The sequence below is a fragment of the Eretmochelys imbricata genome, chromosome 4 (assembly GCF_965152235.1).
Source record: "Eretmochelys imbricata isolate rEreImb1 chromosome 4, rEreImb1.hap1, whole genome shotgun sequence".
NCBI lineage: Eukaryota > Metazoa > Chordata > Testudines > Cheloniidae > Eretmochelys > Eretmochelys imbricata.
In genome coordinates, this window is record NC_135575.1 from 93,918,077 (window position 1) to 93,941,976 (window position 23,900).

A 23,900-nucleotide genomic window follows, 5' to 3' on the forward strand; every position below is an offset into this window, starting at 1 on the left:
TTATGTGCTTATATATGGCATGAATAAATACAGATTTACAGATCCTAGTGTCTAATAGGGCTAAATCATGCATGCAAATAGTGCATCAAAGTCATGAAATGGGCTACAAATGCAATAAAAATTAAGGTAGTCAACAGTTTAACAAATAGGGAGGAGTGCTGAAGACGCTCCTCACCTGGGGCACCATTTGGTCTAGGGCTGGCCCTGTGTCTGTCAATAATTTTTGGAATTTGCTCATTAAGATTTATTATCGTTATTGTTAATTTATTTTATGCTAGGCGCTGTACAAACATCTATTGTAAATAACAGTCCCTGCCCCAAAAACCTTACAATCTAGGACCGAATTTTTCCTCTGAGTTTCACTCTTGCTGTCCCATTGAGAGCAATAGGGTTGTACATGTCTAAGTCAGGGCAAAATCTGGCCTTAAAAGACCATAGCCAGCACTTCAGGCTCTGTTGTTGTTACCTTTTTCACACATAATCAGAGAAAATCCATTTTAACACTGAAACTGCACATAGCCTTTTGGAATTATGCAAGCACAATTTGATGAAAAAATTTTTAATTGTACTACTGTAATATACTTGACGCGTAAATCATTTTTATTCATTACTCTCTCTGGCAGAACAAACAAACAGGTGTTAAAATGTGACTACAACATTATGAGTGGTTTTCATTATTACTTTTTCCTGGAAATATTAACAATTTACAGTAAATGATTATTTGACTGGAAATCATGCACATTTTCCATCTTTTTATTCTACTTGAGCATATTTGAAAAAGAGTAGTTCCACTGGGGTGTACATTTTTCTGTAGCTATATTTGATTATTTTATCCAGAAAATATTAATTCATAAGACCCCCCCAAGAGACAATAAAATATTATAAATTGGTTTCACAGCCATCTCAGACATTAGGGAAATAAAATCAGCACTATTACTTCTGACATTATACTCTGTGTTTTGGCTCTGATTCATCAAGATACTTAAGCATGGGCCTAACTTTAATTCGCAGTGACTATTCACGTATTTTAACTTAAACATGTGTTGAAGTACCTTGGTGAATTGGGGCCTTTATTGACACCTTTTATGTCTTTTGTACTTATTCCATTAATTCTTTTATGACCATTAAAACTTTTGGCCACTTTCTCCCCCTGCATACTTGTCTACAGCACTTACTGAAGTTTCATTTTCTTCATCACCCGACGTTTGCATGCTTTGAAAAAATGATGTGTAATCTGAACTAAAATGACTTCTCCACTAACTTGCAGGAGAAAGATAAAGTTCCAAAACACTTCTGTGCTTGTGTTTGTTCTTTAATATAGACCAAAGGATCATAATTTTGTGCGTGTGGAAAAACAATTGCTATGGATATACAGGCCGTTGTGTTCACTGATTGACAACCAAAGGGTACAGTCTTTAGAAATGGATGAGCACACAGCTAAAATGCCTATAACACTCTGTTAGGTTAACATGTAACATGGCACAGTAATGTTTTGAGACTGAAGAAGACCATGTCACCCATCTTCCGGTCCTCCAGATCTCTCCTCAAAATCTTCTTCTTCCTTCTTGCTTTTTACCATTGCCCTCCACCTCTTATGTTCTGCCTTAGTCTCCATTTAGAATTAGCACAGAACTTAAATTCATTAACACAGAACTTAGATTCACACATGATTTATTTGTTTTAACTACGGTCTCTCACTTCCATTCCATGGTTTCATTTCCTATTTGTTTGTAGATTGTTAGCTCTTTGAGGACTGGAACCATGTATCATTTCAATCTCTGTAAAGTAACATGCAAATCTATCGTTATTAATAGAGTTCATTAATACAGAAAGATTAATTTGTGTCCAATAGCTGTTTCAGAGTTATCCGAGTCTTTTATAATGACAATTATTTTATATATAACAAAAATTTTCCATCAGTGCAATTTTTATGAGATGCTTTTCTGGCTGCTGATCTGAAGAATTCCCAAAAAAAGGAACAATAGGCTATCATGTGAAGCTTTAAATGTTATGTGAGGGAAAAATCCAGTTATTCCAAAGTGATAAATTCAAATGAAGTATCTGCACTGAAAGTGATCTAAGAGTATAAAGGTATAGACAAAAGGTCAAGAGAGTTTCACAAGACCTCTTCTTTTGTTATTCTCTGTCAAAGTGTAGTAAGTTTCTCAAATGGATATTTCTTGAGATTCATGATGTATGTAAACGAGAGTAAACACCCCTGCAAAAAATGTTTTTGTAATCTCATCAAGGTGCAGTGTTTACTCCAACTTGCATAATCACCCATGCACTAGGCAGATGTGTCATCTACCGTTTTATCTTTTCAGAAAGCTCTTTAATATTAAACTCTCCTTGAATGACAGTTCAGCTTTCCTCCACACTGGAAGCTAATTTTCATGATTCATATATTTAAAAAGTGACTGACACATCCAGAATCCATATGTACAGTATTTTGCTTTTTAGGCAGGCAGTTAGTTGTAAAAACGATGACTGGTTTCCTCTGTGTACTGTGCATAGAAAAGCATGACGAACCACAGGCATTGCATTTAATCAGGTCAGATTGATATGTTGCCTCACTGGAAACAGAATTTTGTCTCCTATGTGTTGTACGCAGAAGATAAAGTACACTTGGTCCAATAATAGAAACTTGATGTCACTAGTACGTTAAAAATGTATGCTATGTTTGCGTTAGCTAGCACTTTTTCTGCTGTTATGTGACAATGTTGTAACTCTTCAAGTTATAAAGAAGAAAATTTTGTTTTTCTTAAAGTCTGAATGAAAAACAATTTAAGAATCACTCTTCTTCGGTATGAAATATAATAGCAAAAAGCATAAAATGCAAAGGCTCAAGAAAGCTGTACGCTACTTTCCCTGATCTGTATTCAGAATTCGGGAGATGCAGTACATCAAATTCTGCCCTCAGTTATACTCATGCAGCATCATTGAAGCTAGTGGGTTCAACTGAGGGCCGACAGTTGTCATGATGTAGATTCGAAGATTTGTAGTACTCAAGTTTTTGATCCAACATAGCTACAGTACACTTTGACATGTGTCATATTGACTTGACTTATTTTGTAGTAAATGACAATTAAGCTACAGCTAAAGTCTTTAGTGTGAAAATTATGGCTACTGAATTTATTTCTATACTGTGGGCTGCCTTAGATATAGTCTTCTTTTTACACAATGCAGTCCCCTACCATAAAGCTTCCAATATTTTCCCCCAAGAGTTACTCTGTTTCATTGAGGGTGATTTTAATTTGCAGGAAGTTAGGTGCAATGTATCTCTTTTCTTTGACTTGGCTGCTGTAATGCTTTCAGGAATTTTTCCAACATTTTTGTTTGTGTATATATCTATATTTATATATAATTAAATGTAGCACTTGAAAATTCTGATGAGGCTTCTGATGGAAGCTTAGCAGGAAATAATATAAGAAGATCTGCTGTGTCAGAAAATTGGCCCATCTAGTCCAATGGCAAATACCTGATCTTTCAGGAAAAAACAAACCCTTCTTCCTCCTCTTGTCCGGCACTTAGCATTGCACAGTGCAGTATGTTATGAGGAAGGAATTTCCAACTTGACTTCTTCTAGCAATCAGTTTATGCCTGAAAGCATGATATTTCATTATCCTTCTCGTTCTCTTATTCTGTCATTCTCTTGGGCTTTGTCCACACAGCCCCACAGCTCGAAATACAGGGGTGTGAATTGCAGTGCATGTTAGTGTGCGCTGTAACTGCCCTATGTGGATGCTGCTGATGCGAACTAAAAGGTACTTCATTTGTGTAAACATAGTCTTATTTCAAACAGGACTACGCTAACACAAACTAGGTACCTTTTAGTTTGTATCCACAGGGTCGACACTGGGGAATTACAGCACAGCACACCACTGCATGTTGCAGTTCACAGCCCCGTAGTCTGAACTGCAGGGCCATGCGGACAAGCCACTAGCCTTTTCAAAAGGTGGCATTGTTGTTATTTACTTGGATTACAGAGCATCTAATGCCGCTGTCAGAGATCAGAGCCTCACTGTGCTATAGCCTGTGTTACTAACACATAAAGAGGGTGAGCTCCTGCCCACAAGTGCTTACAGTCCAAACTGATAAGACAGCAAAGGGTGGGAAGACACAAGCATTAGTATCCCCACATTAGGCAACTGAGGGACAGAGAGATTAAGTCCCCAATGCTATAATGAGATGGATGCATGCTGGCTGGCTCCTGCACCCCCATGATGCTGACTTAACACTATACTACAAGTCAGTGGGACACAAGTTCAGAAATCTGCCTGCACATATCTCATTGCCCAGTGAGGGCCTGCGTGATTTGTTCAAGTTCATACAAGAAATCTGTGGTAGAGCTGAGAGTTGAATCTGTGGCTTCTGCGTTCCAAGCTACTGCCTTATCCACAAGACTATCCTGCCACGCAGTGGTCATAAAGTTATTAAGCCTTTGGGAAATTCAGCCACAGAGTATGAATAGTCTGCCTCCTGTGGCAGCAAGTTCCGCAGGTTAACTATACTGTGAATAAAAAGATATCAGCACCGTGTGTCATAAGGGAACCAGCAAACAATCTAGGAGAGGAATCCTCAGCTAAAATTTGAACCAATGTCTATAGGAAACATTATGCTAAACTGGTTACTTAAAATAGGGGAGTATCTTTTGGTCATGATCACTAGTATGGGTCTCCTTTTGTTCATAAAAATACTGCTGTACAGCACTTGACAGCAACAACATTGGAACAGCAAAGATTTTATTTCTTGTATAGTTAAGAACGCTACTAAAAAGTTAAGGCTATTATAGTTGGCTTTCAGTGGGACTTAAATGCATGCTTAAACACCCTTCCTGGATTGGGCCTCAGAAATCAGCACGTGCAGAGCAAACAGTAGTTTTTCCTTTGAGAACATTATTAAAGTATAAAATTTTAATGTCACTAGAGTAACTATTTTAGCGTCACTTTGAAAGGTTTAGTGTTTATTAATGTCAGGCATATTTTTTGTTCTGTTTTAATCATAGCAAACTTGGCATTCATTCTTTCATTTTATCCCTGCTTAGAAGTATGGTACTAAGAATAGCACTTAAAACATAACAAGGATGACATGTTACTTAACAGATTTTTCATGCACTGAATTCAAACCATTTTAATACTGTAATTTGTGATGTTTTTATTTTTTGACAGTCCTACCTCTTGATGCGATCATGTTTGTAAACATGTTACCAAGTGTTAGTTTCCATCCAGCACAGGAGAATACAATACTGTCATAGAAGTTTTGTAGCCTCTTCAGTACTCTCTCTCTCCTGTAGGATGGCCTTCTAGTGTTTGGAGAATGTTGAGCTCTTTTACACTGTTTCTACATGCAGATAAAATTTTAATTTTAGAATACACATAAAATGCCGTTTATTCTTTTAAAAAAAACAAGAAAATCATTCTCAGCATTGCTATGGACTAGAGACAAAAAAGCATTTCATGGACCTGTTGTAATTCCATTAATCTGAATGAGGGAAAATAAAATGTTCAAAATTACAATTATTATCTACCATTAAGTAAATCCCATTAAATGGAGCCTAGTGCCTATTATCCTTGTCAGTTTGCAAATGGGTTTTCACGATTGTATAACATGTTGGATAGAGGCTTTTTTGAATAGGCAGTTGTGCACTGCATTAAAATATTATTTTTGCCTTCATGTTGAGAATGTTTTATCTCATTACTTTATACATAGATTACAATTATTTATTTTTATTGTGGGGAAAATAGCAATGTGATCTCATCTTTTTCATACATTTATATTATTGAGCATAGCTCTACTATTAATTAAAGAATGCTGTCAGTTCAAATCTGGCTCAGAATTTAGATTTGTATGGAAGACTTACCTCTCTTAGGTATTTCTACGCAACCATCACAACAGCAGAGTTTTTAAAAAGATTTTTAAAAAATCCAAGTGGAACTGTTGTTTTAAAAAATAAATATACCCCTGTTGTGCTTGCAACCCAAACCTTGCCAGCATGGACAATGTAAAATCAAAACGGACTATGAACACAAATGTAATTGACAGCATTAATTTTCATTGCCCACACTGAAAAAGATGGAAAAAATAAACATTAATAATAAATTAGATTAACAATTTTTGTTAGTATTAGCGATCTGAGGTGTTGTTGTTAACATAGATAAGGAAGTTAGTTTGTTTAAGATAAATTAATTTTAAGTTGACACAAAGGGGTCCTGATTTTTAGAGGTAGTTGCTCAGCACTTTCTGAAAATCAGGACCCTTTATGTGGTTCTGTGTAAAGCACCTAAAATCACTAGCCTCTCTTTACTGAAAATCTTGACCTGTCTCTTTAATTGTTTTTGAGGTGAAGTGGATGGGGCTCTGTCATACATAAGTTTTTCAGAATGAAGAAATCTGTTCAAGCTTCTTTCCTACTGTTCTGATTTTTCAATACAAAGATTGGGTAGGCCTATGACAGGTCTTCCTTATTAAGATCTTTTTTTAACATAGTTACTAAGAAACTCTTCTTTCCCTGAACACAAGGTTTTCTTCAACAGATGTCGTGTGTTATACTGTAATAATAATAATAATTGCTAGAACTGGATTTTGTGGCCTTTGGATGGTCTGTGGAGTGCAAGACTTTGTGCTAATACCCCCAGGGAGGATATAGTTGGAGGGGCAAAAGCAGAATTAAGGCTGTGCCCCCTCTGTGCCAGTAAAGCTGTCCCAAAGGAGAATAATTACACTTGTTGTACAGGTGTGTCACGTATTCCTGTATTGTACATTCCAGCCAGTGTCCAAGAGGGCTTATGCCTTATAAGGCATACTGCCTTCACTGTTGCTAATTGGATGGTGCACCTCTTCCCCTTTCCCAGGCATAATTTTGCCCCTATAATATTCTAGATATTGTCCAGCCACCTTATTGTATGTAGGTCAGAGGCAACAAATCTCAGAGAGAACCTCAGAACTATACCATCAATACTGACTGTCACAGGCAGGTCACCCACTGTGTAGGGTCCTTGATGAAGAAAAATTAGCCTAACCATATCATACATGCACTGGGCTGCAAAAAGGCCAAAGCTTTCAAGAAAATAAGGATTTTTTTATACTGCAATAGGCTGAGAACAACCAATTGTCCAGGAACTGGAATGTGACATTGTCATTGGGGTTTATAGCCTTTTGTAGTATGTGGAGTTTTACTGATATCCTTCAAGAACCTTATTAAGAAACTTTATTTAGATACATAAAGCATTTACCATAGCTGCTTTTTTTAATATTCTAAAAGTGTGTGCTTTTTAAATTAAGATATAGACTACTTGAGGAAACAACTCAGTTGTTCCCTAATGAACTATTGCAATAATTTTCTTTAGAAACCCCATCTGAGCATAACTTAATTCCTCCTGCAATCAGTTTATGTAATTTATTCTAGTAAGTACTGTAGTCTTTTCTGTACTTGTTCATTAAATTGATAGGTTTAATCTCATGTAACATAAGAGCCTCCAGTATGGAATTTGTCAGTACTACATAAAAGTTAATTTTAGATGGTATGGTAGACTAAAATACAGTGAATTGGGAAGGGGATGAAACTTTGCTGTAATAAGACACGGTGTTAGAAATAAACGCTAAGATCAAGATTTTAAAAAATCAGACCCGAAAGTCAGGTTCCTAAAACCATATTTAAGTACCTAAATAAATGGCCATATTTTCAAAAGTGCTGAGCACCCAGCAGTTCCCACTGAATGTAAATATCCCAAATCAGCAAAGTTCTTAGGCACATGCATACCTTTAAGCATGCAAGTAATTCCATTGAAGTAAATGGGACTACTCACAATCTTAAAGTTATGCATGTTGTTGTATTGTTCAGTGGGTGACAAAGAGATCCTCTCAGTGCCCAGCACTTCTGAAAATTAGGCTATTTATTTAGGTGCATAAATACAGACTTAGAAGCTTTAGTTACCCATTTTTTAAAAATCTTTGCCCATGTCTCAGATGGGAGGTGTTTGTTGTGATAAAAATAAACCACATATTGCATTTTTGCTGCTCACGCTGCTAGTCCAAAAAGTTGCAGTGTTTGTTTTGGCAAGGTTTCAACTCTGCCTCGTGCTCCCTCCTCCAGTCACAGAAACCACATTCATGCCTTAATTTGAATTCCTTGATACTGTTGACTGCTCCAAAGTGTTTCTGCACGCTACTTTGTTTTCATTCTCTATATGCTGGTCAGCCTGGAAACTGACATTTATAGAAGTGTAGAGTTGACTGTCTCCATTTTGTGGCTTTTCAAGTGATCCCATTTGATTTCTTCTAAAGCTGTAATTCAACTGGCGTTTTATAAATAAGCCTGTATACAGACTTCAGTTTTTAAACGTGTTTATGTCAAATGTTCATTTGTAATCCAGAACAGAAAAAAGTACTGTTTCTCCTCTTTCATTTCTACATCAAATCTATTACTATTCTCAATTTCTCTCTCTTTTCTTACATTTTTTCTCCATTGTACCCTGGTTTCCTTTCCTTTCCTTATCCACTCTCTTTACAGTATCTGTCTGTTTTCTGGCATTCACAGTGTGTTATTGGTTATTATTTAAATGTAGTCTATATACTCGAGAAAGGAACGGCCTGACAACAGGATTCAGAGCCAGGCACTCCTGAGCTATAATTCTGACTGTGATACTGAGCCCTTCAGAGCCCTCGGGTAGTTTCTGCCTCACATCTTTAAATGGTAGATAACCTATCTCCTGCAAAGCGGTGTTGTGAGGGTCAATCAATTAAACCATGTTTAAAATGGCTTCTAAGATGAAAAATGTTACATAGGAGCAAATTATTAGTGATTTTTAACTCGTTAGATTTCTTTTCATTATTGATGTTCAAATACTAATTACAACAAGATATAGTGATCAGTTTTGTCAGGGCACCCTCATTTGGAGTTAGAGTGAAATCTTCCATTGAAGTCAATGGCAAAACTCCATTGACTTCAGTAGGATCAGGATTTCACCCCTAGTTCTCATTATTGGATATTGAGGCAGCATGGATCTATGTGTTCTCATAGATCTGATTCTCGTTTACTAAATAGCTGTGGGGGTAGGGGGAATTTAAAGTTCACACTTGAAAGCTAAATCCTGTTTTGCAAAATCTTCCCCTTTTCCCCCACTTCTTTGGTTTTCTTTTCCTTCTAGCCACTCTTGGTTGCTGTCGTATCACAACTGATCATTGATCGCTGATGAGAAGAGCAAGCCCAGTCCGAGTCCACCTCATCTTGGCAGTGACTCAGTCTTTTTCATCTTATGGCTGTTCGGTGGCCTATGTGCAATAAGTTAGTGGGCCTCAGTTTAGTTCCTAGGGGAAAGCTGTCAAGAGCACAAAAATTACTTCCACAGCTGGCACTAAATGGCACCTTTGTGGACAGTTTTAGCAAAGAAGCCAAGGGCTGAATGAGCTCTGAGAATGAACAACATTCATCCCTAGAGGCAGGGCTAGGGTAAGCAGTGTGGAAAAGCTTACACTTGCATTGTCTATATGTGCTCTGTAGATAAAATGGATGATTTCATTCTCCCAGGCTGTCAAGTTGATCCCTTTCCAAGCACTTAATTCACTAAGTACTAATTTGTGTAATTAAATTCTGACTCTACATTTCTCCTGTAATTTCAGCTGGGATATAGTGGTATTCTTCACTCCCTGCCCTCTCCTAAATTGTCCTGCAGTGTCATTGTGCAATGTTAAACAGCTTATGGGTTTGACCCCAGTAAGGAGTGAATTAATTCTTATGTATAATTACGATAGTAAAGCATGCTGGGATCCATCAGGGCTGATGGTGATATCCCATTAATACCACTTTAGTTCTGATTATTATGCCTCTTTTCTCCTAGCTGTTAGGTATAAAGACCTACGTACATGTAGTATGGATACCTAGATACACATTCCCTACGTATTTCTTAATAGCTTTCATGTTCTAATATTATGTTCTAATAGCTTTCATATTCTAATATCTAACAATAACTATCATGAAACATATGGGAGTGGAGGTGTGTGTATGTTTTTATATTAATCTGCTATAAAATGAGAGGCATAATATTCCTCTAATACAGAGTAAAAGAACAAATATGAGATTTTCATTAGTTTAAAAAATGGTGTGGTGTTCAATGTCTTGGCCCCCAAGGCCCTCTACCTGCTATTCTTTCTTTGTCTCTTGCTGATGCATAACAGTCCAAGTGAGCCAACTTGGCACATGTACAAAAAAGCAACATTCATAATGAGATCCTGGTGCTGGGATTTGTTGTTGTTCTGAGTGATGACTTTTATTTCAACGCATCATTTTGCTTGTGCTCTTAGAACAGCTTAACTTTCCCACCAGTCCCGTAGCATGGTTTTCAGGGCATTTTGTTGGTTGTTTTTTGCAGGTACTTTATATGTTCACTTGTCACAATTCTGATTATGGCTGCACTCTGCCTCAGTTGTTCCAAACAATGGCCTATGCTGTGAACCTAAGTGAACTCATGAGCTTTAAAAGAGTGTTTGATCTTTCCCTGAGTTTGCAGCCTTGAAAATAGCATTATCTTTATTAAGGGCATCTCTCAGAAAGAACATCGGCTAAATGGCAATGATTGTGTATTATTTTAGAAGAAACAAAAGCTTACTTATAATGCCTGTACTATATATTAACAGACACAAAGTATAGTGACAATGTGTGAAGGTGATTTTCTGATACACAATGGCTCTTCTCTAAAGTCTCAGTTGGGAGTTTATCCCCATAAAGGAAAATAAAACAGTGACATACTTAAAGAATCACCGACAAAGCTGATAGGTTCACAGTACAGATCTATGTTGTGTCTTCCTTTAAAGTAGGTTTTTATTGATTTTTTCAGTTTTAGAAATCTGTCAAATAACAAACATATTACAGATTGGTTTCTGTAATTACTGTAGGTTAAAAAGAAGAACATCTCCATTTTTCTTCTGTTCTAAGCTTTCTGTGGCAATCCACTGGTTCTAGTTCTCATAGTTCTGCTATTCACGAAAGAAAAGCCATGATATGACTCAGAAGGAGATCTAGGGAAAATCGAAAGTAGGCCAACACATGGGCCAACCACTGACTGAATCCTGTTAGTTGCTGAATGCAGACTGTGTAGTTCTAAACCCCCTCAAACTCCTGTTGAAGTCAGTGGAAGTTGAGCAGGCTCAGATTAGCACAAAGTCTGAATGTCTTTTTCCTGTACAATATCAGAATTTTTAGACAAATTCTACTTCTTGAAGATCTCCAATCCCATAAGCCATTAATAGGAATTTTCCCATTTTCACAAGTGGGGTTATTTTATATTTGCCAATAATAAGGCAATATCCAAAACTTTCCCGTAGTAGATACTCTTTTACACCCCTTCCTCCACATGTAACAAGTTTGATATGCTATGTTAATTACCTTCATTTTATAGTGAAAATTCAGTAACAGCTAAGGTTATTTTAATTAACACGTATTGGGGGGGGTAGCCGTGTTAGTCGGTATCCACAAAAACAATGAGGAGTCTGGTGGCACCTTAAAGAGTAACAGATTTATTTGGGCATAAGCTTTCGTGGGTAAAACACCACTTCTTCAGATGCATGGGTGCCACCAGACTCCTTGTTGTTTTAATTAACACATAAGCTATGCTCCAGTTAATATATTCCACCTCTGCATTATTGTAAAAAGGAACATATTTCTTGATAACGTCGGAAAGCTAGAGTATAAATATTCTGTTCTTCTCTCCATACATACACGCAGCTCCCGCTGACATGAAAGGTGTGAATAGGACGTGATTTGTCGGAGCATGTCATTTGTACAACGCAACTGCCTTTGTTTTCCAGATTTTGGCAACAGATCAGGGCAAAGTTGCTCTCATTTTACAGACATATTATAGTACAGCAAATACATAACAAGTTTCAAAGAACCTGGGATTTTTTATTAATGCCTAGTATAAGGGATTAAAAAACTAAAAATACATTTAAAAGGAGAAGAATGTAACTATTATGCTGCCAAACAGAGAAAAGAAGGACTTGATTTCCCCAGGCATTTGAGCTTTCTGGATCAACAGAGTCCCAAACTAGCCACTTTTCTGATGGACATGGGGGGCTTAAAAGGAGCTCTCTCCTTCCCCCACTGTGTGGGCAATTGAGAAAGGCATGACAGACAAATGTTTTCTGTAGGCTCTGCCACAGAACACTGGAACAAAATACCAAATCCTTACTGTAGATCAAGAGTACATGCATATTCATTGTCCAGCACAGGCCTGCACCCGCTCTTATCCCTGCAGCACTTCCTGTTACTCCATAAAATGGTGGCATGAACAATTTTTATCTAGAAGACTATGGCCTGCTGGTGCCAAGGTGCCCAAACCGCTAACAAGGACAAAGCCAAACTCTGATTCCAAAGAGAGAACGATCTGAAAAAAGTCCAACTTGACGGGAGTTGTCTGATTTACTACCATGTGAAAGGAGGTTTTTCCGGGTGGCACAGAAGGAATATATACCTTTGAGGATAGCTGAAGGAAAGAGATTGGAGATGGCCCTAAACTGGAATTCTGGATCCAAGCGCCCTCAGACTCTAAACTGGATCCAAAACCTGGGAAATGCCAGCTTCTACTTCTGTGTATGAAAGCAGAAAATACTCCCCCAGTACCCATCCTTCCCAAGGCACACTTTTCATCACTCTTTTCTTCCCAGGGCCCACAGGCCTTTACTTCAGCCCCACTGTCCATTTCCATTTCATCCCACTTCACAGGGCTACGAGATGAAGCTACCACCCTCACTAATCACGTCATATATCAATCACTTTGCACATTAGTTCTCCATCTCTCTCTAATATGTATGGTGCACTTCAACAATCCAACATGCTAATGAAAAAATTATCCTAGAGCGTTGAATGCCTGTGGTTCTAGTTTACAGCAGAAGCTTCTGACGCTGATACATTGAACGCTAGGGACTGTAACATGGAGTCTGCAGGACTTTAAAGGTTGAAGTGGTGGGATCTGAAAAACAATTATTGTAACAGTTTAAAGAATGTCAGGAAGATGGTTTTCATAACTGTGTGCCTTAAATGCATTTTAATCCAATTAGAATAATTGTTAGAATTGACTATATTCCATCCCAGGGGAGGTTACAGTGGTTTATAATCTATACCCAGCTGTGCAGTATGCCATGGATTTCTAAATGTGAAAGAATATAGCTCTAAAATGAGAAAGGTCAGAGGAAGAAAATGATTGCTTGAAATGGAAGTACTCACTAAATACTTGTAATCAACCTGACTCATCATAACCCTGAGCAGAATATTTATTATGAGCAAGTTTCTCTGTTTGAACTCCACAATGTAAATTTTTCTTACGTAAAGTATTTTCATAATATAAGGTTTTCTTGGTGTCTCAGATTGCATACGTATTAGGTCACTGTAAATTGTCTTGAAGATTCTTGGCTGAATTTTTGGAATCTGTTTCTAGGCTGAACAGAAGGATTCCTTATTTCCTTTCCTGGAATCAGAAGTGCAGTATAAAAATTAATGCTTCCTTTTTAATTTTGAAGCCAGTGAATCCTAGAAAGTACACAGGAATTTATACTAAACAAATTAAAATATTTCATAAAATAAGGTCCTTTAAAATTCCATCTTTATAATAGGTAGAAGTTAAAGCTAGACAAATATAAAATTCGAAATATGGCATTCATTTTTAACAGTGAGGATGATTAACTATTGGAACAAACTACCAATGGAAGTGGTGGATTCTCCATCTCTTGAAGTCTTTAAATTAAGACTAGATACCTTTCTGGAAAGCATGCATTAGTAAAATATATATTATATATATATATATATATATATATATATATATATATTGGGCTCAATACAAGTATGAATGAAATTATAGGGCCTGTGTTATACTGGACATCAAACTAAGTGATCTAATAGCCTTAAAATCTATGACTCTGTTAACATAAACTGTAAAGGTAATGGTACATGTAAAATCAATGTTTCTCTATAGATAACATGGGTAGTTAATCAAGTAATTAAAGGGCATGCAGTTAATCAAGAAATGCATTAACAAAAGGTTGATCTCAACAAAGAAAGCAAAACAGGATGTGCTGTGATTATATGCCAAACGCAGAGAACAACAGCCAGACAATTGCCAGGCTCAAATAAAAATGAATAAATAAACAAAAAGAACTGTGGCTAAAAAATATGAAAATAGAAGATTCATTAAAAGCAAAAGAACACAAAATGATAATTGATAGTGTTTGTGACTGTCTTAGTGTATCTATATGGCGTCCCTATCCTGTGGCACCATATACATCCAGGGCCTGATTCTCACTGCCTTGCCCCCAGTGCAGTCATTTGCACCCATGCAATGGAGCTGTAATATGCTGCCAAATAAGAACTCTGCACTCACAGACACTTGTAGCATTTCACGCCCATTTTGCACAGGCATAAATGGCTGCACAGAGTGCAAGGCAATGGGCCTCAGTGACTGGTCATTACATTTCAGAAGAAGTGGAGGGTGGAAAGTTTAAAAATTCTTATTTGAAGATCGTTTTTGAAGTAAAAAAGCTGTCAATGGAAGAAGGAAGAAATTGTATACAAAGCAATCTCTGCTAATGAGAAAAATAAGTATAAGAACAAGACAATGAACTTTGAAATGACAAAAGATAAAATCTCTTTTAAAAAAAAAAAAAAAAAAGGAAAATGTCCAAAGCAAAAGCAACAAACTTTGCCTCATGTGGTTTTGCTTTACCTGACCTTGCTTAACAAAGAGTGCTGAGGTTCACTAGCAAAAGAAAACATTCCAGATGTGTTTTGGCCAAAAGTGATGGCTTTCTTCTCAAAAAGGGTTGAAAAAAGCACTCTATACAAAGGAAAAATAACTTGTGCTAGTCAGAAAAAGCTTACCTCTAGCATTTACATACCATGAAAAAGCTTGGCTCTTACGGAATTTAATATAGCGGAGAGAGGGGGGACCACCCTCACAACCCCCATCAAGGCAGATACATTTTGAGTACCCCACTGAAGTATTAGGACCCTCATTTTACTCACTGGGAAAACAAGACAGAGATTAAAAGGACATTGTCCATTTAAAATCTCTCTGAATTTTTTTAGCTACTATTGTTAGAAATAATATTAAAACTTACTACAGCTAACAGATATTAGAGAAAAAAACTATTTTTTTTTCCAATTTACTTTGTACATTCAGTAGCACAAATTTGTGTATTTGGTAGTTTCACTATAGAATCAGTTAGGCTCCATTCCTACAAACACACACATGCTTAACTTTACCCACAGGAGTAGACTGATGTCTATGGGACAGCTCATGTGAGTAAAGATGTGGACATATATAACTGTCTGAAGGATTGGGACCCCAGGCCTGTGATTGGTAGGAGGCAGGTACACTTGTCAATTGAAGGATTAGGGCCTAAATTAGTTTCCTTGTCTGTGCAGATTGTGCACGAGAGAGATAAGCATGTTTTAATAACAGCAAATCATTATTGTAAAATCACAGTAGTTTGCAGGGGGACTTGAACAAACACAGTACCTAAAACAACTTTTCACTCACTTTTTTAAAATTTACTAGATTTCAAGTGACATGCCCAAGGACTTCTGAGTGAGTGTCAGTGTTGGGGTTAGAATGCAGGAGTTGCTGTCTCTCAGTCCCAGTGCATTACTAGACCACACAATGGCTAGAGCCAGATCCTCAGCTGTAGCACAAATGAAAATCCAATGGAGTGTTGCCCTGATATACCAGCTGTGGATCTGACCCAGATTCTTTTTCAGCTAGTATTTGAACAAATAAAGAACCCGATCCTTCAGTCCCAATATCTAATAATAATCTTGTAGGAATATCTTCAGCCCTATAAAGTTCTTAATGTTTGCTGTGCAGAATACAAAGATTGCTGTGTCATTGGTGGTTTGACAGGTAATGATTCCAAAGGCCTTAATGTTAGGCATCTCTTTAAATCTACACAGTTTTGCTTTTCTTGTTGTCTGTATTTTCTGTATGGGAACATTTGGCCACTATTCCATTCATGGAAAACGAAAGTCTTTAGTGTTAGGCAAAAGAATCTTTTCCCCAGAATCAGGCAAGCACAGAGTTGAAGGGGGTTTATTCATGGTACCGGGAAGACTGACAAGCAGCTTCAAAGATATGGTGTCATAGTGGCCAGTTATATACATTCTCTTATCAATTCATTTGCATTTATCTGTACATACAGAGTCAGACATTGTTACAAGTCAAGAGAGAACCCTGAACAAAGATAAAAATAAGAACAGTACGTACATATAGAGGTCATCCTAATTGCATCAAACGTCTATGGCTACCTTACGGGGGAAGGAGGCGGGGTGGGGGTGGGGGGTAGGGCTGAGTGCTTATAGACATCCAGTGGGTTGTGAAGGGAGGGTTAGCATTGTTCTAAGAGCTGAGTTGCTGGGCAGGCATTGACCATATAAGCTGAGCTAAGTTATCAGGTATTGACAGAAACGATGTCCTTGCTTCTCAGCAGTTTGTCTTTTCTGCTGGCTGAATTTTAACTCTTTCCTGACATTGGTATTGATTAAGTATTGTTACAAGACACCATCCCAAGGAGTTTTCATCTAAGAATGGCCCATTCCTGCAGACTGATGCATGTAGGCAGTCCTTCATGCCTAGAGGGAGCCCCACTTATGCCAATGGGATTGCAGGCAGATGTAAGGGCCTGCCCATGTGGATCATATTGCAGAATCTGGATGTAAATCAGCAAAAGAGAATGCACCCTGAGTCCCCAGTGGCAAATTATTTGTGAAGATGAGAGTGGGGATTTGTCTCACACTCTCTTTGTCCTTTACTATTAGGGGCGGTGGAGAGAATAATGAAGAAATGAGAGCAGAAAACAAGGCAGGGAGAGAGTTGTGCAGACATTTGGCAGGAACGACAAACATCTCAATAAGAAAAGGAGTACTTGTGGCACCTTAGAGACTAACCAATTTATTTGAGCATAAGCTTTCGTGAGCTACAGCTCACTTCATCGGATGCATACTGTAGAAAGTGTAGAAGATCTTTTTATATACACACAAAGCATGAAAAAATACCTCCTCCAACGGAAATGGCCCAACTTGATTATCATAGACATTGTAAGGAGAGTGATCACTTTAGATAAGTTGTTACCAGCAGGAGAGTAGGGTGGGAGGAGGTATTTTTTCATGCTTTGTGTGTATATTAAAAGATCTTCTACACTTTCCACAGTATGCATCCGATGAAGTGAGCTGTAGCTCACGAAAGCTTATGCTCAAATAAATTGGTTAGTCTCTAAGGTGCCACAAGTACTCCTTTTCTTTTTGCGAATACAGACTAACACGGCTGTTACTCTGAAACCAAACATTTCAATATAAATTATCCAGCAGTTCTCTAACTTGAGCCATTTAAGTTTAGAAAGCGCAGTTTCCATTCCTTTTTGTAATATAGGTCAGATGGTATGGTGATTAGAGCCAAGGACTAGAATCTTTCCTTACTAAGTCATGGGCTTACAACTGGATATGGCTTGGGGAAATCATTTGACCATCCACTCCTTTGTGCCTCCACCTGGTGGAGAGAATTGGGTTAAAAAGTAAGGCCTCTATGAAAATTAACATTCACATCTTAGGTTGAGCTGCTTTAAGCAAATAAATTTTTAAAAATGTAGTAATTATGAATTAGTGAGGAACATATTTCCTTTTGGATAATGCATCTTCCTTGGCAAGTCAGAATACTTGTCACTAAGTCATCCAGTTAGTTCTGCATAGCTAAGAACTTCCTGCCTTCTCAGTCACTGGGCTGCAGGCAAAGGTTCAGGTACTGTGCTGTGAGTAAACTTCCTTGCACGATTGTGTCACAGTGAGTAGACTGAAAAATGAAGGGATCTTTCCCTTAAAGATCTAGTGACATAACTACCTTTTCTGCCTGCTGTAGCAACCAGAATTTATGGTATTGCTGTTAAATTGTTTCATAATCCAAGATACACATGTAACTCATCCATGGTTGGCTTTGTTTACTCTCTAGGATTTGTGACTGCTTTACCAAGCTGTTCTATTGCTGGGAGCATGTTGTATATACATGTTGATTTCTAAAGTCTAAAAATATTAAACTAATTTAAAATTTCTTCCTCATCATCTTTTTCCCACTGCTCATTATCAAAAAATGAAAGACCTTTACTCACATAGCCATGTGTTTCTGTATTGTTTCAGGCTGTGAATCGTCTCTTCACCTGACATTTCAGAAGGCCACGGTTGCAGTGGACAATATCTTTAAGTCCCTCAGGGATGTTACAAAAGCTCGAATGCACATGAAACAGTTTAATTCTGTGTATGTCCCAGGAAGTAATACCTGCCAGGTAGGTAGATAATCCTTTTTCCATCTGTGTTATATTGTTCTAGCATACGGTCAAAATTACAGTTTCACAGCTGTGACTAATTTACTTTTGTATGAATACAAAACGTATTCTGCAACCCCACGGAATGTTTTTGGAAATAGGTTTTAGAACTGACCTAATCAGCAGCAGCCTCCTGAAGTCCTTAGTCAGTCCAGACTCAAGCAAATTCCCCTTGACTTTATTGGATTTCAGTGGGAATTTGCCTGAGTAAGGACTTCAGGATTTGGTTAACAATGATGTTGTGATATTGTATATATTTTGTGTGAGTGGCAGGGCTAGATCAAGACTACACAGGGCCAGAATCCACTACTGTATATTGAAATGATGTCTAGGTATCTACATGGGACTGTGTTTCAAAGTATTTTTTCTCAGATTTCCACAATTGCAAGTGTCTTGCTGTAAAAATTGCCTGATAATACAGCTTCTGTTTATTGAAAGTAGTGTGATTTTCTTTTAGCATAGGTCATCCTGGCCAAAGTTAGTTCCCTTCCCCCCCCCCCCAATTACATAACTTCTTCAGTTGGAAATGGACGTTTGCCACATGGAAAGCACATGTAGTAATTTAAGATTTTTAAAGACCATTAAACTTGTCCCTGGTCCTTAGCCAGAAAGATTCCTTTGAAACTTCAGTGTACCGCAGACTAACAAATGGATAAAATTACTCCAGTGGTGAGTCAAACAATGCTGTGTAGCAATGGAGCTTTGGCTATTACACAACATTGCTGAAGGGGCCTTGCAGTAGAAAAACTGTAGGAGAGGCAGGTGAAAGAGTGACAGGGATCAAGTTGCAATTCAATGGCTGTCAAAACATAAAACCTAATGCTGACATCTTCTGGCACTTGTGACCAGAATGATGGCTGATATAGCTAATATCATCAAAATATTCATTAGGTAGCTCTGTGCAGAATACTCAGCATAATAAAAAAAGTACTTCTGAAAGTTTCCTAGAAATGTAGTTAGCATCAGTATGTTCTTTGGTTTTAGCCCACTTCTACTCATTTAGGGCCAAGTCCTGGAACACCTTTTGTGGAGGTAAAGAATCCTTACAGCTGCCTAACCTGGCTCTGTACTGGGCTAGCTGATCATGCAGAAGGAGATTAGGAAGAGATCTGCAGATTCACTGTGGTCAGGAGCTGTGGGGTGGCTGCGACATACAAACAAGCTCTCCTTTTCTGTCAAGCATCCCTCTGTGGATGGATCCCAAGTTCTCTCCCCCCGTGTTTAGTTGGTTTACTGCCATGCTAAAGCTGTTATAAAGAGAGAGAGCTGCAGGGACTCAGGGCCCCTCTCCTTTTAAATGGAAAAGAACAAAAGTTGCCATTTTATGAGTTGGGGCGCTCTGGATTTTCTGAGTAGAGGGATTTTTCAGAGCTACCACCAAGGAGTGATGTAATAGGGGTGCACAGCTCTGTATATGTTCCTCCCAGTGTCAGTCAGTCGGAGAGGAGAAACCCACTGCAGGGAATCAGGAGGCACTGCATTTCCAGGTGGGACAAAAACATGAACTGGGAGGAGTTGAGTGGCTTCTTGAGCATTATGCTCTTCTCTGGGTAAGACTATTGTTTACCACCTCAGGTTTGATTAAGCCACAAAACAGAGACCAGCCTGTGGCTTCTTGAGCCAGGAGCCTAGCCTTAAAACCCCTAGTTTAATCTCTATTATGTACAGATAAAGTCCCCAGTGTTCAGCCCATCTTGCCAGGGTCCGTATCTATACTGAGATTTGAAACTGTGTTAGCACCTATGCAGGGTTCTTGATATTTCATAGACATTTTGTCAGCATTGATAAGTTTTGGGGCAGTTATTCTGATTGAGTTCATATCCCAAAATATACTGATGCTAACAGAGTTACTAGGAAACTTTTAAGAGGACTTTTCTTATCACCATGAATGTCCTGTATTAAATAAGCTAATGAATGTTTATGTAAAGTTAGCCAATCAGTTATCCTCGTGGTTACATGTGTCACAAGATTCCACAACTAATGTTTCTGCTCTGCCTGCTCTTGTAACTGCTGCTCTGTTCCTGTCATTCCTCATCCTGATTACATACACAATTTTTGGTAACCTGGTCTGTCTATATGGGACAGGTCCACTTGTTAGCGACTTCCTAGCAAGAACTGTGTTTAAACACAGTTTTATACAAAAATGTTAGCAGTGTCAAATCTCCAGACACGATTTTAGTGTAGGCGTTAGGATATAAGTTCTTTGTTATTGTCAGTCTAATGTAGAAATTAAAAGAGATTACATTATTCTTTGAAAAGCATCGTAAATATTGTGGCCAAGATTTTCAAAAATGACTAGTAATTTCATGGCTCTCATTTTTTGGGTGGCCAGCCTGAGACGCTCGAAGGGCCCTGATTTTCAGAGCCTGGGTATCCAGGCACCCAGAATTAGGGCTGGCCTGAAAACAAGAATTCTGTTTTGCAAAAAAAAGTTGAGGTTTTGACATTTGTTTTTGTTCCAGTGTGGAACAAAAATGTGACCCTTTGAAATTTTTCACAAACCAACACAAGGGAAAGAAAGGAAACCTGTTCCAGGAGTAGCCAGTGTCCTGGTAGCTAGGGCACTCATCTGGGAAGTGTGAGACGCAAGTTCAAGTCCCTGCTCTAAATCAGGCAGAGTGGGATCTTGAACCTGTGTATCTCACATTCCAGATAAGTGCCCTCCACTCTCCACTGGGCCATTGGCAATTCTGGGGTGGATCTCTCTAGTAGTTCCATCCTGGACCTGAGAAACCTTCACAGGGAAATTTTCCTATAAGCTGATATGCTCCATGAAACATTTTGGTTTCCACAAAACGTCATTTTTTGCTTGGAAAAAAGTTTCAAAAATATTTTGACCAGCTCTACCCAAACTCATTAGTCACTTTTGAAAATCTTAGCTGGTAAGTATTCATCTCTGATGGCATACAGATGATATCTATCCTCTATTTCATATAATAGGTTTCTGATTAACATTGGTTTTGATCTCTACTCCAAATGTTTCCTTTTTTTATGCATTTCTATTGCTTATATGTGGCTTTAAGTGGATATCACATAGAGTTTTACACTGGACTTCAAGCTTGTGAGTGGTATTTAAGGCACTTATTCATTGCATAACTAGCTTTGACACAAGTCTTGGAATGTCCTACTATGGAAAGAATATAGCTAATGTCTGTTATGGTTTTGGTTTAATTTAAAAGAATTCTCACCTGTTGTAGAAGAACTACAAGAGATACATAAATCTTCTTTGATATGATTGCTTACCAAAGTGCAAGATTTGTTTCTTACATTGTAAACTGCTGGACAAAAAAAATCTCTTTAATTATAGTATTGACTTGAAAAGATCCAAGTTGCATAGTAAATGGCTAATTTTTTACTTTTTTTTATTGTATGTGTCATAAATGATGCTTCTGTCATTCATCTTTGCAAAGCATGAGTGAAATTGCACGTGAATCTTCTAAGAAAACTAGAGATGTGACATTCCTGGAATAGCACAGTAGGAAAATATTGTGTACTAGATTTGGAACCAGCTAATTTTCTAAGATCATTGCACTCATTCCTGAAACTATTACAGTTACTTTTTAATGTTTTAATCTTCAGCAAACCTATGAAAACAAAAAATGCTATCCCCAACTATAAATTGAGTAAGGTAGATTTTTCAGTAAAAGAAGAACTAGTTAGTGCATGTCAGCAAGACCCATGTGGACAGTTAGTGCATGGCAGGCTAGTGTGAGGTAGATTTACTGCTTGCTGCAAACTAAATGGTCATGAGGACAATCCCTTAGAAATCATCTTTAGGATGACTGGATGGCTCAAGCCATTGATAACTGAATATGGACCCTTTCATCTCTAGATCACCGGTTCAAATTCAGCCCAGGTTGATAGATACTGAAAGTTATCACTTGATAGCTATTTGGTGTACCATGAAAAGAATTTGTGGTCTCAGTCCGTTCACTAATTGACAGCTGTCCATGTCACAAAAAATACCATTCCTCTCATCTATGTTGATGCAAATAAAAAGAAAATCAGACCCAGTGTCTCAAAATGGTTGAGGGCGTGTTTACAGAGTGTGAGTGGTATTCGTGTCTGGTGTTTTGATGTTTGGATGATATTCATATTCAGAGGGATCTGATACTCTCCAGCTCAGACCTCTAAATAGCAGAGCTGAGTCTGAGCACTTCCCCCACCACCTCTGCTGAAGATCTCTTCTCTTCTGTTGGGGGGAGGATTCCTCTACTCTCAGATTATCAGGGATAGTTTGCTGGACTTTTCCTGTGTCTTCAAAGGCAGCTGGCAGACCCCTTCCTCTTTCTGTCCTTTTCAAGGGATGACCGTAGGCTCACTGCACCCTAAATTTAAATAAGTATCTTCGGGAGAACAGGAAGTGATTTACATCTTTAAATACTCCACCTGTACTGACCCCTTAACACTTGGAAGTTCAGGCCATCCTAGAGTGTGCTAGAGACTCAGTCAACAGACAAGGTTTCCCATTGGTCCAATGTCACCTTGTGTGTCCTAGTAGACCATATGAGTTAAAGGAGTAGCTTAGCAGAAGCAAGAGGAGTGCTTCCATGTACAGTTGCTGCAGGAGGCAGGGTAAGGCAGAGCAGAGCAGATTTCAGTGAGGACATGTCACTCAACTAACCCTGAAGTTCTGGGAAGGGAACCAGCTGTCCACACCCTGAAGATAACAGAGATGAAGGGGTCTTTCCCTTCTTTTCCCCACATGGGAAACGACATCAGAATCTCCGCTTTCATTTAGAAAAACAAAACTAAGTTTTTAGCCATCATGTGTGTGAATAAAACCTATGAGTTTGCAGACAACCTGAAATAATAGCTCTAGGGGATGTGAACAGCCTTAGGATCGCAGCAGGGTGTTCACTCCAAGACTCACTAACTCCAGGGGAAAGGAGTACTTGTGGCACCTTAGAGACTAACAAATTTATTTGAGCATGAGCTTTCGTGAGCTACAGCTCACTTCATTGGATGCATGCAGTGGAAAATACAGTGGGGAGATTTATATACACAGAGAACATGAAACAATGGGTGTCACCATACATACTGTAACCAGAGTGATCAGGTAAGGTTAGCTATTACCAGCAGGAGAGCGGGGGGGCGGAAACCTTTTGTAGTGATAATCAAGGTGGGCCATTTCCAGCAGTTGACAAGAATGTCTGAGGAATAGCGGGGGGGTGGGGGGGGAGTACATTGGCCAAACTGGACAGTCTCTACATAAAAGAATAAATGGACACAAATCAGACGTCAAGAATTATAACATTCAAAAACCAGAAAGAGAACACTTCAATCTCTTTGGTCACTCGATTACAGACCTAAAAGTCGCAATTCTTCAACAAAAAAACTTCAAAAACAGACTCCAACGAGAGACTGCTGAATTGGAATTAATTTGCAAACTGGATACAATTAACTTAGGCTTGAATAAAGACTGGGAGTGGATGGGTCATTACACAAAGTAAAACTATGTCCCCGTGTTTATTTCCCCCCACACTGTTCCTCACACGTTCTTGTCAACTGCTGGAAATGGCCCACCTTGATTATCACTACAAAAGGTCCCT

At 38.3% G+C, this 23,900-nt stretch overlaps 1 protein-coding gene across 2 annotated transcripts in view; it reads left to right on the plus strand.

The window, feature by feature from the left end:
- SCFD2 (sec1 family domain containing 2) overlaps positions 1-23,900 on the plus strand; it is a 309,403-nt gene that overhangs the window by 258,291 nt on the left and 27,212 nt on the right. For both annotated transcript variants that reach the window (XM_077815637.1, XM_077815638.1), the window contains exon 6: positions 18,164-18,309. In XM_077815637.1, the coding sequence (XP_077671763.1) occupies positions 18,164-18,309 (146 nt within the window). The remainder of the gene's footprint in view (positions 1-18,163; positions 18,310-23,900) is intronic.